The following is a 17687-nucleotide window of genomic DNA, read 5'->3' on the forward strand; positions in this document are numbered from 1 at the left end:
AGTTAGAAGGGGGAAACATGCAGCTGCACATTTCCCTTCATAACTCTGAAATGAAAAGGACTAGAGATGATTTTTAAAAAAATGAAAAACAGTATCTAGTAGCTTATTATAATAATGATCTACCCATTCCTGATCTTTAAAAAGTTCTCCAGGGTATGGGTGTGGCAATACGGCATTCACAGGGTTTGAGATGAGGAAAATAGTACTGGAGTATGTGGGATATGCAGAATTGCACACCTTCCTGTCCACATGTTGTACAAAGGGACTCTGACTATGATACTAACAAAAAGATTGTACCGGACGAGGTTCGGGAAAGATTGCAGCAAGGCTGGGGGAGGTGATGGTACAGAAGTAGGTTGAATAGAGGGTGATGTCATGTGACACTTCCAAAACAGATGTTCTGTTTTGATTCCAAGAGCAGAACATCCACGTGGGGAAAAGTCCTGGTGGGAATCAACTCAAGAGGGTGTTTTGTTATGAGGATAATAATAGCATACTTTGTAAACCACTCTGAGTGGACGTTAAGTTGTCCCGAAGGGCGGTATATAAATCGAATGTTGTTGTTGTTGTTATTGTTATTATTATTATTCATCTTTTCAGTGTTCCATTCTGCTTTGACTTGCCCCTTCTGCCCTGTCACATAACTGCCATGACCTATCCCCATCCCACAAAAAGTAAACCATCTCAGTCAGAAGCAAGGATGTGTGGTAATTGGTGGGGAAATCCACATTCCTGTTTATTTATTTATTTAATTTGTACCCTGCCCTCTCCACGAATGGGCTCAGGGTGGCTCACATCATCCATAAAATACAATAAATTCATCATCAACTATAAGATCAATAACACTCTTTAAACTGTCGTTAAAATGGTACAGGTATCTTATACATAGGCTACTTTAGATAATTAATCAGAAAACTGGATATAGGCCATAGCATGTGAGCAGAACACATGGCCAAGGACAATTACAAAAGAGGTGGTGGTCTTAGATGGAGTGAGAGGGGGACACATGCTGGTCCACAGTCAAAGGCCAGGCGGAACATCTCCATTTTACAGGCCCTGCGGACCTGTAGTAGGTCCCACAGGGCCCAAACCTCCAGCCGGAGAGCATTCCACTGGGCCGGGGCCAGGACATAAAAAGCCCTGGCCCTGATCGAGGCCAGACAGGTGTCCCTCGGGCTGGGGACCACCAGGAGTTGTTTGTCTGCTGAGCGCAACGCCCTGCAGGGGACATAATGGGAGAGATGGTCCCGCAGTATGCCAGTCTCAGTCTGTGAAGGGCTTTAAACACCAAGGTTAGCACCTTGAACCGGATCCGGAACTCTACTGGAAGCCGGTGTAGCTGGCGCAGCACAGGATGGATGTGCACTCGAACTGGCGTTCCTGTAAGAATGCATGCCTCTGCATTCTGGACCAGCTGCAACTTCTGGGTCAGGCCCAAGGGCAGCCTAGTGTAGAGTGAGTTGCAGTAGTCTAGCCTGGAGGTGACTGTCGCGTGGATTACTATAGCCAGGTCTTGGGGCAAGAGAGAGGGCACCGGTTGCCTGGCCTGCCGGAGATGGAAAAAGATGGTAGTTATGGTGGCCTGGAGCACCTTCTATCAGCTGCTGCATCTGGTTTGTCAACTCTCTTATTATCTAGACTCGGCTGATCTGGCCACATTGATCCACGTTTCTGTAACCTCTTGGTTGGATTACTGCAATATGTTCAAAGTGGGGCTTACCTTGAAAACTACCTGGAAACTGCAACTGGTCTAGAATGCGGCAGCCCAACTGTTGTCAGGGGCTAGCTGCTGGGAACACACGTTGCCTGTTTTAAAACAACTGCATTAGTTGCCAGTCCATTTCTGAGCTCAATTCAAGATGCTACTCATGACCTTGAAAGCCCTTCATGACCTTGGCCCACACATTTGAAAGGCTGTCCCATGTGGACGCTTTCGTTCATTTTCATCTTCCCGGATGCTCACTAGTTGTATTGCACTACATTGCTTCAATTTTTGCACGGCTCCTTGACTGTCCCATTACTCAGTATCTAGATGCCCAGAATTAACAACTGGATGTTCTTTTAAAGTCTAGGAGTAGCAGATTAAACTGTGTATTTAATTCTTTTTGTTATGGCCACTTTGGTTTTGTTTTTAAATGGTAGTTCTATGGAAGGATTACATTTATTATAATGAACTGGCCAAAAGGATAAAGAAGCTAAACTGTTGAGCTTATGGGTAAATGTCATGGAAAGAACACAGATACAAATGATATCTTGCCAATACAGGAAATCATTTTTCTTTGCTCTGAAATGCTCTGCATTTCTCTCCTGAAAGACACTGAGCAATTTCCTATCTTGCAGAGGCAGAACAGCTCTGACTCCCAGTTGGGTGGAAATACACGTTACTAAGTAACTGGGGGGGCCTTGACCTGGATAGCCCAGGTGAGCCTCATTTTGTCAAATCTTAGAAGCTAAGCAGGGTCAGCCTTGGTTAGTAATTGGATGGGAGGACTGCAGTGAAGACCAGGGTTGCAGAGGCAAGTAATGGTGAACCACCTCTGTTAGTCTTTTGCCATGAAAGCCCCACCAGGGTTGCCATAAATCAACTATGACTTGAGGGCACTCTACACCACCAAGTACCTAAGCACGCTCAAGTGAACTTCATTTCATGTGTTCCCCCCTCCAGCTTTCCATGCACTCACATAGTCACACTTCAGTTTGCTCCGTTAGATATCAGTTCCTCCTCAACTGCTAAAAGTATCCCAGTTTCCCCCACCTCACATATCCATTCATTGAAATGCAGATCTTGACACTTTCGGACACCTTAAAGAAATGCAAATGGGAGCCTACAGTACTTGTTCTCACAGCAAAAACAGAGCTGAAATGGCACTGTGGAAGTACCTGCTGATGCAGTCACACAGAGGGAGTTCCCATGAAAATGGCATGCACATGCGCTGAGCAGGATCAGCCTGCACATGAATAGGGCTGTGCGCTTCAGTATTCGCTTTGGGTAAAAATACGCGAAGCGAAGCCGATTCAGAAATATTCTGGATATCCAAATTAAGGCCAGCATGCTGGCCCAATTCAGAAATCCAGAAACGAAGCTTTGGGAAAGCTTTGGAAAGCTTTGGGGCTGAGTTTAAAGGGCCCCGCTGCTGCTTGCAAGCAGAGGCGGGGCCCTTTAAACATCATCCCACCCCCACCCACCCCCACCTACCTTGTTGGCGGCAGCCGCCGCTGCCTGAGCCTGCGGGGCATTGGGGAAGGCTGGAGCTGCCTCCTCCAGCCCTTCCTGCCCCTCAAATGGCCGTGGTGCGCCGGCACTGCAGCGGCCATTTGAGGGGCAGGAAGGGCCGAAGGAGGCTGAGAAAGCCCCACCTGCCCCTCAAATGGCCACTGCAGCGCCAGTGTGCTGCAGCCATTTGAGGGGCAGGAAGGGCTGGAGGAGGCAGTTCTGGCCTTCCCCAATGCCCTGGAGGCCCAGGCAGTGGCAGCAACACAAGGCTGCGATGGCCTGGAGGCTCCAGGCTGTCGCAGCATCCTCGTGCCACCACCGCGGCAGCAGCAGCACAAGGCTGCTGCGACGACCTGGAGCAGTGGCCCGCAGCACAGCTGACCTTCCCGCCAGGTAAGTGGATGGGGGGGTGGAGGGGTACCCCGTGGGGGGTGGAAGGGTTGCTCCAGGGGGGTGGGGGGTAGGAGCAGGGGAATTGCCCCCCTTGCTTCAGTATGCTCCAAATATTTACGGAGCATACCGAAGCGAGTAAAGTGCCTTAATTCCGAAGTGGCTTGCCGCTTCGGAATTAAGGTATTTCCAAATAATTTTCCCACTTCGGGTAAACCCGAAGCGGGAAACCCAAATCAACCCCCTCTTGCATACCCCTACACGTGAATTGAGGACCACACGTAAAATCCTGCACTTGGGCTCTCTTGCCATTGAGGGCTTCTCATCCTGAGGGAAAGGGGCTTATGACATGGGGACTAATACATTGGGAATGGCAGGGGAAGAAATAGTTAATAGTTTTAAAATGTTTAAGTCATTTTGAGAGCTTTATGGTCAAAAAGTGGGATGTAAATCAAATACGTTCTAGGAAGAAGTAGGCTAAAGAAACGGCTTCTCCAGATCCTGCCTTTGACAGGAAAGCAGATTTTTTACTTGGCCCCATGGTTGGCGTTCAGAGAACATGAAGCCCTCCTTCCTTGAACAGCGACAGTGGAAAGAATAGTAAAAATGAAGGGCAGTTATTCCTGCCCTGACAAAAGTGATGTTTAACTTGTCGGTTGCTGTCCTGCCTGATGCGGCTCTGTTCCTGCAATGTCCTCTACTCTTATAACCCCATTTCTTCTTTATGGTGGGTCATGCCTTAGGCCGTTTTTTGTTTGCATGGTTTTTCCAGTTCTGTAAACCTAGTCTTACTGCATTGTTTATTGGAGGTCTTTGCTGTCTGATTGAATGGGACATGTTTGTGAAGATTCTGACCACATGTGGTACTTATTATGTATTGTGATTTCTGCTCATGGTGATTTCAGCTAGTCAGGATTTCAGCTCAGAGCAAAATCTTCATTGAAGATCAGAACAGACAGACAGCACAAGCTTAACATGAGCTAAATATACACACAAACCCCGCCCCGAAGATAACCAACAACCAATAGGCACATGAAGCTAGAATCCTTATTTTGCATTAACTATATACAAAGTAACATATTTACAGTGCTGTGATTGGACTGTATTGTACAGTACGGATTGGATGCAACCAGCAGAAAATAGCCAATAGAAATGAGGGCTTCAGGAGCCTAGGCTCAGACAGAAGCTGTCAGTACACAACACTAGTATTGCCGTTTGCTAAGATTTTTTGCCTTAAAATAGTTACGGAAATAGAGCGTATGACAACTTATAAATGACTTCTGATACCTAAAGTCATTCTGTTGAGTCTAATTGGAGATTATGCACTGAGTACAAATAGAAATATGGTCCAAGATCTATTGATAGCTACTAAATTGTCAGTAGCAAAAAATTAAGAATATACTACAATAAATAGTGTTAGAGTATAGATTCAGAAAATATAGTATTTTCTAAAACTTTGCAAATTAGCAGAGATTGTATGGTTAAGAGATGGAAGACAGGGAAAATGTCTTTTTTTATGAGTGCTGGCAACCTTTTTTTGAAATTTTTGGGAACAGGCACTCAGTTTATAGTTTTCTATAATTGCTCTTCCTTGTAAGTATTTTTGTGTTTGTGTAAAAATCTTTAAAATGTTATGATGATATTGTATAGATGGAAGAAGTTGTAAATATCGGTGGTTTATAGTTTGCTTGTCTTTTGAGCTGTGTTAAAACATATTGTTTGTTGTCTACTTATCTCACCGAAGAAGGAATAGGACAAACATTATGAACCATTTACTCAATGTTCTGTGGATTTATAGAAATGTAAATCAGACGTGTTTTTATGTGGTTGCATTTCCTGAGATTTGAAATTTGTACAATATATTTTAAAAGTTGGGCAGGATTGAAGCAGTTTTAGGAATTTCTGTAGGAGTTAACGTTAGAACATTAGTCAGTGCTTTGCTAAATACCTTTCTTACAGTGTAAAAGCAAATGAATCGTTTTCTTGTGTTCTTTTCTTCCCCACTAAAAGCTCAGCTTGGAGACTACAATTCTTTCCTGCATCTCCCAGGATATCTCTCTGACTATTGCTTTGTACCAGAGCAAAATAAAGATTTTCTAACCAAAGTAGAATCATTACATGAACAACACAGGTAATCACAATTTTATGTCTTCAATTACCTATTTTATCCACCTTGTAAATCATTAATCCTCCCAAGGAAATGGGGGTTATTTTGACCCCAGAAGTCATTGGCAAAATTGGTTTACCCATTTAAAACTTTCTGCAGACACCAAATCTATGTTATGCTTCCTCCTCAATGAACTCCAGTGCCCTGAAGTCCCTCTCTTCCCTCCACACTTCCTTTCTTTTTTAAGTTTGAGGTTCGTCAAAAGTGTAAACAGGTCATTCTGGCTCCCAATAGACTTGTCTTGAAAGTGAAAGTATGTCGCATAATTGTAAATGGGGGTTCTAGTGACCCCAACAAATATTGAAAAATGATTTTAGCACTATTTCCATGTGTAAATAGATGGACCAACATTTTATAGGAAGGTGGAGCAAATAGTGAAAACTAACATTTCTCTTCATAATAGACATTTGTCGTGTAAAAATGTCACACTTTGACTTTGGGGTTTTACATTACTTTTGGAATTGGGAGTCACAATGACCCCCAAGGAAACCACTGTTTGCAACCTGAATTGTTGTGTATATAGTAGAAACCGGAAAAGGAATGCCGGGAATATACAATCAACAAGGTCTTCAAAATTTATAACCAAATTTTTAGTGCAAAGCGTGCAAAAGTGCAATGTGCCAATCAAATAAATATAATTTATACATACAAGTAATAAATATGAACATTCTGTATTATGAATAATACGGACTAATGAATGAATGCACTAAAAATTTGGTTATAAATTTTGAAGACCTTGTTGATTGTATATTCCCGGCATTCCTTTTCCAGTTTCTGACTACCCGGGGTTTCCCTGCTCTTGTTGTGTATATAGTAGAAGCAGGTAAAAGCCCTGTGCTTGAGCTCTCTCAAAGCTTCCCTTATGTCCACAGACACATGGAAAAGCTCAAATTGAAATGTATTGCAATTTTGGAAAATGGAGTCATTCTAGCCCCCCTGCAAGCCAAGCCTGGGAATGTTTGTAGGCATCTTCTGAACCTCTTCACATTTTCCAGACTTGAAGGTGCCATTCAGCTTGGAACTTTAGATGATCCCTAGCCATCTGTCCAATGAGCTGATTGTTTCCCTCTGTTGTCGTCTGTCAAAGCTTCCCTTCTGCCCCATAGCTACTTTGAAAAGCTCAAATTGAACTGTATTGCAATTTGTCTTTGTATTGTATGGAAAGAACAACAAGTCAGAATAGAATACAAAAGCATTCAGGGGAGTGCGATACTAAAGCAAGTAACAACCCCTCTGCTTCTGAAGCTTACCATCAGTATTTATACATGAGTCTCTCTGCACGAGACATCTTAACGAGGACACTCAAGTGTAGGGAGATGCAATGTTAGGTGGGAAGCATAGTTTAAAAAAAGCCGACAGAGATCACTCCTCAGAGGATTTGTTAAGATTATCTTTGCCTCCTGAAAGGGGAGGTGAAATTGACAGAGCCTTCAGGGAGGCGAAGATGAAATTAACAAACCCTCTGAGGAGCAATCTCTGCTGGCTCTGTCTTTTTAAACTGTGCTTCCTAGCAAACACTGCATCTCCCTACACTTGAGCGTCCTTGTGTAAAGTGTCTCGTGCAGAGAGACTCATGTATAAATAGTGATGGTAAGCTTCAGAGGCAGAAGAGTTGTCACTTGCTTTAGTATCGCACTCCCCTGAATGCTTTTGTATTCTATTCTGACCTGTTGTTCTTTCCATACAATACAAAGACAGATTACAATCTTAGAACTATGTTTGCAGCCCAAATTCAGTATTAGTAGCACAGTCGCCCATCCAAGGGTAATGCAGGAACGTTGATGCTGGAGGTGAGGCCTTTTATCATTTCCAATAAATAAAGAAAGCAGTGAAGGTGTGTACTCCAGTATTGGAGGATTCAAATGTCTACCTAAAATAGAGGGTTTTTTAAAAAAGAAAGCAGCGAGATAATGAAATGACTGGTAATTGGTGTGTGTATGTGGAGGAGTTATTGATGTTTTGTCACTTTAATTATTTCAGTTAAATTAGTACTATTATACGTGAGAAAGTGGAGAAATGCTTAATCTCTGAACTGTCTTTAAAAAAGAGAGCAGAGCATGGGGTGGGACAGGGCGGGATACACACCCATGCATAACCATAACACGTAGTAGTATTGTTAGTGGTAGGGAACGCTGTGTGTTACATTTCCAACAAAAAATGTTGGGCCTTGAATATGGGGAAGAAATGGCAATAGTGGCACTTATGGGGGGAGGGCAAGCAAACTGCTTCTGAAGCCCCTGAGATATTTTATATTGGGTGATTTGAGGTGCAAATGATAAGGAAGCAAGGGATATATGTGGTCAAAGGTTTTCCCTTTGTGGCTAGCTAAAATGATGTCTGCAGATCAGTTAAATGGCCTGCTGGCCAGACTTCTTAACAGCTATGTTATCTCTGAGCAAGTGACGGTTCTTTCTCTAGGAAACTGCTCTGCTCTCTGAATTTGCATAGCATTTCTTTCCATTGTTAGTATTGGATAGGAGCCACTTGAAGAAATTTGCTCCTCAGCAAAGTTGGGTAAGGACTCATTCAAACTGTCCTCCCATCTTTGACAAATGTCTTAGGAAAGGGAGGAACATGGCATATGAGGGGGAAAGTTTTCTTTAGTATGGTAGAAGTATGAGCAAATCACTTTTGAAATTCACATTTCATGACTTCATAATGTGAAAACGAATCTGATTTTTTAAAAAAAATGTATACATTGCATGAATGTGTATAATGGCATGAAAAAACTTACCTCATAGATAAATGATTTTTCAATGATGTTAATTTTTATTGCATTAATATTTTATTGACTTCCTCCAGTGGCCTCAAAAAATCAGAAGCAGAGTCCTGCTACATCAACATAGCAAGAACGCTTGAATTCTATGGAGTAGAATTACACAGTGGTAGAGTATGTTTACAGTGTTGCTTTACATTTAGAGTATCTTGTATTATTAAGATGGCTCTGTTGTTGGGAATGGAGACAATAAAGCCAGGGTTCATGGTAATCTAAAACTACAACTTCCAGACAAAGCAATTCTTGTCGATTCTTAACTGAGGGCTTCAGTTAGCATTGTGTAGTTTGTTTGTATATTTGTATTGTTGGTATGGTAAAAAGTACTCCCATCAACAGTGGAAGTCAGCTGCTTCATTCCAGGAATGTCGTAGTATGCTGTATCATTGAAATTTTTCTTAGCTTGTGTGCTGCAAGTTACATTCATTATTCTCTGCTATTAAAATCAATACAAGAAAGGTGGTATAACTGCTTATCCAAAATCTGTTTTTTGTGTGTCTGTGTGCAATTTGTTAGCTGCTTTGTGTCCCTCAGGGGGAAAAGTGGCCTAAAAACGCTCAACTAAATAAAATACCTACTTTATGTATGCCCTAGTTCGTTGATATGCTCATTGAATTTTTTGAGGGGGGCGGTAGTCGCCTTCCTCCACTACCAAATGTTAAACTATTTTTGAAAGTCTACCAGGGCTACAAGTACCGTAATCCTTTTCGTTGCAGAGTTATAAGGGGAAATGTGCAGCTGTATGTTTCCCTTGGATCCTTTCTTTGCTATGAAAGCTCACTGGGATGACCTTGGGCCATTCTCTTGGAATTCTCGAAGCAGCCAATTTCTTTCCAGTACATAGTACTGGATGTGTGGCCGCTGCTTCTGGACGTCTGGAGCTAATTTACCATGGATTCTGGCCATGGCAAATTTTATGGTAACTAGCATAGCACCCTCTGATACAGTAACTATTTCTTATTCTTTTCCTGTAAATCGTTTTATTTCACTTTCCTCCCCACTGTGGACTCAAAGCAGCTTAAAGAGAAACACAAAAATATCATTTAATCATCCAGACCGCAGAAATACGGTGTATTTCCTGAGCTGTTCATGAATCCACTGGGCTGGCTCACTTGGCTGAAGGCTATGAGCTGTGGGCTAAGAGCCAAAGGCCAAAAGCCCTTCAGCTCTGTACCTCTGGCTGTGCCACAGCTGAACGTCTGTCACAAGAAGGGACGCAGGAGCTCCACTTAGATTTGATTCAACGTTTGCCATTAGAAGTCATGTGGGGGCACTGATTTGTTTGCAGTGTTGAAGGCTGGGGCCGTGATAAAAGTGAACAGGAGTAGACAGAGCCCAACAAATTAGTTAGTCATATTAATCACACGATCAAGCTAAACATGCACAATTTCTAAAGATTCTGTGAGGTAGGCTGTGCGGAGAGTGTGCAATTCGCCCAAAGTCACCCAGCAAGCTTCCATAGCAGAGTGGGGTTTCCAACCCAGATTTCCCAGATCTGAGTCTGACTAACCACTTCGCCGTTCTGGCTGTATTGGTCACTGGACTCAAATCCTGCTGGTCACTTTTTGTTACCCTTTTGCAAAATATAGAATCTGTTGTTCTACTGCCTTTTCCACCTGGGACCATCTCTTTTTTCATCCTCATACAGAGAAATTGAAAATGCGGATCACTTATGAATGCCCCCTCCCACTGAATTTCTCTCCAAAACCTTTTATCAATGTGACACTGATGATCTCTGACTCTGTTCACGAGTACTTAATGAAAACTATGAAAATGTAAATCAAGGAAAGCCACAGTCTCTGTCTGAGAGGAGGAAGAAAAGTCTTTTCATTACACTAAGAAACAAACCAGATAAGATATATAGTCAGATCTTCACAGTTTTCTTCTTTCCCAAATGGGGAAAGGAGCACAGGCAGGCATCACATCAGATGGGGGCCACAGAGTGAGGTAGAGGGCAGCCTAACCCTTCCGCGTGACTTCTATAATTGATCTTCTTCCCTGTCCAAGTGTGATCCTCTCTGTAGGGGAAAGACAAAAATTGATTGGCAGTGGTTTCAGTTTTAATCAGGGCAGGAGGGGAAGGTTTAGAGCCAGGCTACCAGTGATGCATGACACAGGTTGGACACTTGTCAGCTTCCCTCAAGTTTTGATGGGAAATGTAGGCATCTTGGTCTTGCAGCTTACAGAAGTTTACAGAGCGGCAGTCTATGGGAGGGAGAACATGCCAGGCGCCCCCCCCCCCACTGTGTGTGGTGGGGTTCTGTAAACTTTAATTAAATGGAGAGCCAAGCTGTACGACCAGGACGCCTACATTTCCCGTCAAAACTTGAGGGAAGCTTACAAGTGTCCAACCTGTGTCAGGCGTCACTTGTAGCTTGGCTCTTAGACTTTTTGGTCCCTACCTTGTGGCCCGGATCCTCTTTCCCCTTAACATCTGCTAGGAAGGTCTGTCCACAGATCTCCAGTGTCACATCTGGAACAATAATGGAGCAGAAATGGGAGGGGAATCCATTTATCCCTAATTCATATTCATTTTTTTCTTACACCCTTTATAAGGTTAGAATTCTTGGTATTTCAGTTCTGTGTCTTCCCTACTTATAAGATTCTCCTGGGATGTGTTCTTCTTTCTAGGATCTGCATAATCTGGACCTGATGATTGGAATCGCTTCAGGAGGTATTGCTGTATATAGAAAATTTATTTGCACAAGCTTCTATCCATGGTAAAATATTTATTTTGTAATTTATGTATGAATAACGTTTTCTGTAACTTTACTTCTGAACCTGAAAATAATCTTTAGTTTTTGCTAATGACCTCGGCAGTTTTGATTCAGCTGCAACTTCCAGCCAGTTTGAGACTCACATGCTTCTGTGTCTTCCATCACTGGGCCTTCCAAACCTCCCCTGCTGAACTTTAAACTTTTCATCTTTTGACGTGGAGTTTTGCTCCTTTTGCTCTTTTAAGCACCGTAAGTGGTTCTCATAACAGATGCTTTTCTCTAGGAGTGAGGTATGCGCTTTGGCACACAATCAGTCAACCCTGTTCTCTTCAGACGAGGTAGCTTCATATCAACTACCTGAAATTCTTGGCAGTGTGCAAACCACCCCTTCTGTTTCTGCCTGTAGGCAAAAATGGTACCAGTGGCCATGAGAAACATGACCACAGAGTATTATGTAAACAGTCAAGGGGGCGTGAGCGCCATCTCGCTTACCCGACTAGCCTATGAGGGAAATGTGTTAAGCGCTGTATCATACCAATAGCTACCGACGTTGATGACAAGGGCAATATCTGGGCAGAGTCTCTTGCCCAGACGCAGCCACTTGCCTACAAATGGCCCACAAAGATGTCTTATCTGACATCAGTCTTTGATTGCTGGGGAGCTCTACAGGCAGGTCACTTTGCCTTATCAGCCAGTGCCAAATGCCAGCGGCTTTGTGCTCTCCCTGTGTCTGGAAGATGGCTTCCTTTTACATGGATAGTGAGCTGGTTTTATTTGTTCCTTCCCATTCCTCTTACTAGCAGAGCCATTGGCAAGATTGCCAGGGACAGGATGAACTGTGTACTTGTCCTTATTAGCTGAGACAACCCTGGTTCATCCAGACATTCCACCCGTTAAAGGACACTTTTCTCCACGTGTTAAGGCCAAGGTGTCAGGCCTTCTGCCACAGAACCAGGGCAGGATTCTGCAGGTCGATGCACACTTTGGAGCTAGTAGTTTGGGAAATAATTCTGGTCTCCGAGGGAAAGCAAATGCAGTTCTGCATCTTCATTGTTAACTGGGTAGGGGGTGGGGGAGACATTCCACAGGCAGATTCTCTTCTAGAATACCCGCTTCACCTGTGCTCTTAATGCTTAAAGCGCTCCACCTTAAAAAGCTCACCTGGCTGCTCCATTGGCATGGCATCTGCTGGTACAACGTTGCTCCCTCTTTCCCCAGCCAATAGTGAAGTAAATTTTCAAAGGCTCAAGCAGGCTTCACCCTCCCATGATACCACCATCATGGGACTTGGAGGTTGGTCAGTCATTAGTCAAGTAATGATAATGCCCATTGACTGTCTTGCTACTTCTGTCTGTGCCTTTGAGGTAGCTTTATTAGGCAAGTAAGTCCACTGAGCTGTGTGCACTGTGCTCATACACTCCTTACCTTCATCTCCATGGGAACAAAGCAGTGCTGCATCCAAATGTAATGTTCTTGCTAAAAGTACTTTTCTGGTTCCACTTAATTGAGGACCTCGTCCTTCCTCGCTTTCTGCTTAATTTGTACATTGGCTGGATGCATGTATGCCATCAGCCTTTCATCTGGAAATGTACAGTCAAGACTGTGCCTCCTAAGTGGGGGAGGAGGATTTTTGCACCTAAAATTTAGGTCTCAGCATTTCCAAATGGAAACTCTGCACTCTGAGAACACGTTTGGGGTAAGAAATCTGGTTTTTTAGCTATACACCCCATTTTTGGTAAGTCTCCATGATTTCAGTCTGATGGGGAGCCGCCTGTCATTTCATTTTCTAACTGCACAGAATGTGTTTTATTAATGGCAGTGATTCTTCCTGCCATTGGTGGGCACCTGTTGGTCTTGTTACTATCTTGAAAAATAGGACAAGATCCTGCTTTTCCAGGGTAAGATCAAAATGTGTTTCAGAAGCTAAAAAATAAACAGACCATGAAGACTGATTTTTAATTCTGAAGTGGTCTGTTGTCAAACACTATTTTAATAAACCTGGTTTCTGTATCAGATATATGGAGATAAGCTGTATGTATGCCTTGTGCTGATTTGGGCCATTAATTCATGTAAGTTACTGGATACTGTGGCTCTGAATGCTTCTCCAGCTGTAGTACCTGAAATTTTGAAGATGGTCCAAGTCGTTATGCGTACAAGGTTGTGATTTTCTGCTCCACAGTAGTCCCTCCCCGAACTGTTGTTCACTTCTGAGTTGAAGGGAGCTCTCCTCAGACTCTCTCCGTTATTGCTGCCTGCGTTCTTGGGCTGAGCTCTTGGTTTTGCTCGGATTGTATTTTTGTTCTTGTGTTGGAACTGTGGCGAGATCAAGAGTGAGCTTCGGGCTCAGGTGCTTTTTCACCTTTATCACAAACAAGTAGGAACAGGTGTCTGCAGACTGTTTGGTCCTTGTTTGGCAGCTTTTTCACCTTTCCCAACACTGGAGAGAAATGACTGACTGAATTAGGAATCCAGAATTTATTGGAACATAACCTAATTCTGAGAAATAAGATCTGGTTTGGAGACCAGGACACATTTCTGATCTTTCCCTGGGTTGTATAATTTGTGGAGTTGGGTGGTATTATTTGGATGGAACATTAGTGACCCTTGGGTTAGCTGAGGTCTTGATGATGGCATGATGTAATGTAGAAAACATATTTGGATCTTTCAGGAGTAAGTAGCTTTAGAATCACTGGTTTGCTGAATTGGTTGGCTGAGGCTAAGTTATATGACTCCAGTGGTACCTTAGTTATCAACAAGATTTTTCAAGGATATAAACTTTCAAGAGTCAAAGCTTCCTTCTTCAAATATCTGAAGGGAGCTCTGACTTTAAAAAGCTTATAACTAGGGGTGCGCACCCGAAAAATATTCAGGTTTCCCACTTCGGGTTTACCTGAAGCCGGAAAGAGCTTCGGAAAAAACTCTGGAATCCGGATTCGGGTTTCTAAGTCACTTCGGTATGCTCCGTAAAAATTTGGAGCATACTGAAGTAACGGGGGAGGGGGGAAGCCACCCCCACCCCACTTACCTGGTCATGCTCCAGCCATCAAGGCCATGCTGGCCAGCGGAGAAGGCCTTCCCTGCCGCCGCCACGACCGGTGTGGTTGGCCGGCAGACAGGGCCTTCCCTGCTGCTGCCGCGGCTGTCGCAGCTGGCCGGCAGACAGGGCCTTCCCTGCCACCACCACGGCCGGCACAGCTGGCTGGCAGAGAGGGCCTTCCCTGCCACTGGTGTTGTGTTGGTGCGGCTGGCCAGCAGGCACTGCACTGGCGCAGCTGGCCGGCAGGGAGGGCCGCCACCGCTGGAGGCCAGCGGGGAGATGGGAGGGCCTGCTCCTCCAGCTGGTGCCAGGTAAGTGGAGGTGGGGAGGAAAGGGTGGGAATGGAAAAGTTTAAAGGGCCCTGCTGCTTGCAACAGGGCCCTTTAAACTTAACCCCCAGGGGCTCCAAAGCTTCCCGAAGCAGCATGAATGCTTCGGGAAGCTTTGTTTTGGTATTTCTGAATCCAGTTAGGAAATAACAAAGCTTTCCGGATCGGGCCCGATCCGGGTATTTTACCCAAATCGGATACCCGAAGCGCACACCCCTACTTATAACTTTGAAAAATCTTGTTGGTCTCTAAGGTGCCACTGGACTCAAATCTTGTTGTTCTTCTGCAGACCTACATGGCTACCAACCCAAAATTAATATTCCTGTAGACACACTAATAAAATTGAGGGCTGCTGCACTCAGGTTCTTTCTCTTGTCAGACATGTAGTCTAACCTTACTTGACTATACTGCTGATTTGGTTTTGGGTGATACTTCCTATAGCAGAACATGAAAAGTTGTCAAGAATTTTGCAATCTTGTACATTCCTGTTGTCTAAGAGTGAATCTTTATGTTGTGAAATTCACAACTACACCCACCTAGGCCCAGTATTGTTGTTTTTAGCTTCTGTCATTGCCAAATTTGTGAGTAACTATTTAGAAAAAAATGGCCACCCCTCCTCCCATTTTTTGTGATCTGCTACGTTTCTACTTGGTGGTGGTGAAGCCTTTTTCTTGTAAAAGAGAGATTGTACATAGTTTCTTTGTTTATTGTCCATCCTCATAAATGCTTGGCTCTTGCCATTCTCATTGGGTTTCAGATACGCTGAAACAGAAATTAATTAATTGAAATCGTAATTATCTGTCAGTCTTTATTTCAATTGTGCTGTGTTTTTACGGAGCAAATATTGTGTATCTTGCTTTTTCCCCCCAGGGTGAACATAGTAAAAATTTCTTTCAAACGAAAGAAATTCTTTATTCAGCTGCGGCAAAAACATGTGAGTACAATTGCGTAGACTTTTTCTAACTCTAATTTTAAATGTACAGTGTAATTATATTGGGTAGCTAAAGTCAGTTATCCAGAGGCCCTTGGTTCTTATTGCTTTTAGTCTCTCTTCTGTATTGAAAGGGGATCTTCCTTTGTGGGACTCCTTTCCCTCACTCTAACTATTCTGAAGGAAGCACTGTCTATTCATTATCCAGTGCCATGAATTTTATTACATCCGTGTAGTCTAGTGGTGACAGTGTTGGACAGGAATCTACAAGACTTGGATCCTGATCCCTGCTTTGTTGTGGAAGCTTGCTGGAGTGACCTTGGGCCCATCGCGCACGCTCAGCATATCCTATCTCACAAGGCTATAAAGGTAAAGGTAGTCCCCTGTGCAAGCACCGAGTCATTGCTGACTCATGGGGGGACATCACATCACAATGTTTTCTTGGCAGACTTTTTATGAAGTGGTTTGCCATTGCCTTCCCAGTCATCTACACTTTACGCCCAGGAAACTGGGTACCCATTTTACCGACCTCGGAAGAATGGAAGGCTGAGTCAACCTTGAGCTGGCTACCTGAATCCGGCTTCCGCCAAGATAGAACTCAGGTCATGAGCAGAGCTTGGGCTGCAGTACTGCAGCTTACCACTCTGTGCCATGGGGCTCATACAAGGCTGTAATCAGGATAAAATGGGAAGGGAAGACAAAGTATGCTGCCTTGAGTTCCCTGGAGAAAGGCCAGGATAAAAGTCTACTAGATAGAAAAATTAAAGAATTCCTTTATCAGTGAGTGTAGGAAGTGCTTGAGATATGCTGACCTTATAGCAATCTATAGTTTCTCTGAGCTCCATTCAATTCCATTGTAGTTAAACTTCATCACTTGCAATTAAACCCAGTCATAACCCCATTAAGTCAAGTTTTAAACCAAAGTTGACAAAAATGGGCCAGAGGACTGTTTGTAAGTATTTCCTAGGTGACCTTTAATTACTTTAGCTTAGGTCTTTGTTGACTCCAGACTGCAATTCCAGTGGCACTGAGTTACGCTTGACTTGAGTGAAGAACCCTTACATCACAAGGTTACATGCACCCCTTTTAGGGGCACTGCATCACAAGCTGGATCAATTGCTAGCGGAATTCCTGTACTTCAAACACTTAGTAGTTGCTGAGAGATTTCCCACATTATCAGGAGAGGAATAGAAAAGAGAGTGAAAGGGATGTTCAAGTGAAATGGGTAGTAAGTGAACTTGAGATCACTTCTGAAGCCCCAGGGGCGATCTTAGTGATTCTGGGGCCATGGGCAAAACTTGAGGATGGGCCCCCAGAATCACTCAAGCAGCACAGGGGTATGTGATTGCCTGAAGTGTGTTTGGGGGGCTCCACACCCTACAGCTGCTCGTGCCCTTGATGCCTGATTCTCAGGCAGAGGGTATCTGCACCAGCTCCACAGTATTGAGGGCTTCAGGCCAGCAGCTGGCTGCAGGGTGGTGGGAGTTCCCAGAGTGGAATTCCTTCCCCCTCAGTGGGGGGCCTGGGGCAGTTGCCCTGGATGTCCTGTGGTTAAGACCTGTGGAGTCCATAGACCTGCTTTGTGCACTTTATACCATTTCCAGCAGCAACCAAGTATTGACTTCCTGTCCTGTGTAACAATTGTGGGGCCTGTTTATGGCATTTATCTAGCGGCAGGCTCTGGTTCTTGTGAATGTCATTATCCAGTACAGTGCAGTCCTTCCATTCCATCTCCTGGACTCTCTCATCTTTAGGTGGTGTTGAGAGTGGTGGACTAGGATCTGAGAGACCGAGTGTCAAAGCCCTGCTCTGCTTGATGGGTGACCTCGGTTCCGTCACTCTCTCAGCCTAAACTCCCTCACAGGGTGCCTGTTAAGGGGATAAGAACATAAGAGCCGTGCTGGATCAGACCACGCGTCCATCTAGTCCAGCATTCTGTTCACACAGTGGCTGACCAGCTTGCCTGTAAGAAGCCCACAAGCAAGATGACCGCAACAGCATCTTTTTGTCCATGCTGATATAAAAAGGCATACTGTCTCTGGTATTGGAGGGAATAGATATCCATAAATAAGAAACACAAAATGGAGGAGAGGAGAATGCTGTTCTTACTTGCCTTGGGGCCCTATTGA

The 17687-nt window shown here is 44.0% G+C and overlaps 1 protein-coding gene across 7 annotated transcripts in view; it reads left to right on the forward strand.

The window, feature by feature from the left end:
- The window catches only part of PTPN3 (protein tyrosine phosphatase non-receptor type 3), a 178779-nt gene that overhangs the window by 91065 nt on the left and 70027 nt on the right, over positions 1 to 17687 (forward strand). For 6 of the 7 annotated variants that reach the window (XR_008597804.1, XM_054990820.1, XM_054990821.1 and 3 more), the window contains exons 8-11: positions 5615 to 5735; positions 8574 to 8661; positions 11176 to 11264; positions 15498 to 15561. Coding sequence is in view for 6 of the 7 variants with exons in the window: in XM_054990820.1 (XP_054846795.1) it covers positions 5615 to 5735; positions 8574 to 8661; positions 11176 to 11264; positions 15498 to 15561 (362 nt within the window). In the remaining variant the exon portion in view is untranslated. Of the gene's footprint in view, positions 1 to 5614; positions 5736 to 8573; positions 8662 to 11175; positions 11265 to 15497; positions 15562 to 17687 lie in introns of those variants that run through there. The other variant, XM_054990825.1, reaches the window with a different exon arrangement.

This window comes from Eublepharis macularius, chromosome 11, assembly GCF_028583425.1.
Source record: "Eublepharis macularius isolate TG4126 chromosome 11, MPM_Emac_v1.0, whole genome shotgun sequence".
NCBI lineage: Eukaryota > Metazoa > Chordata > Lepidosauria > Squamata > Eublepharidae > Eublepharis > Eublepharis macularius.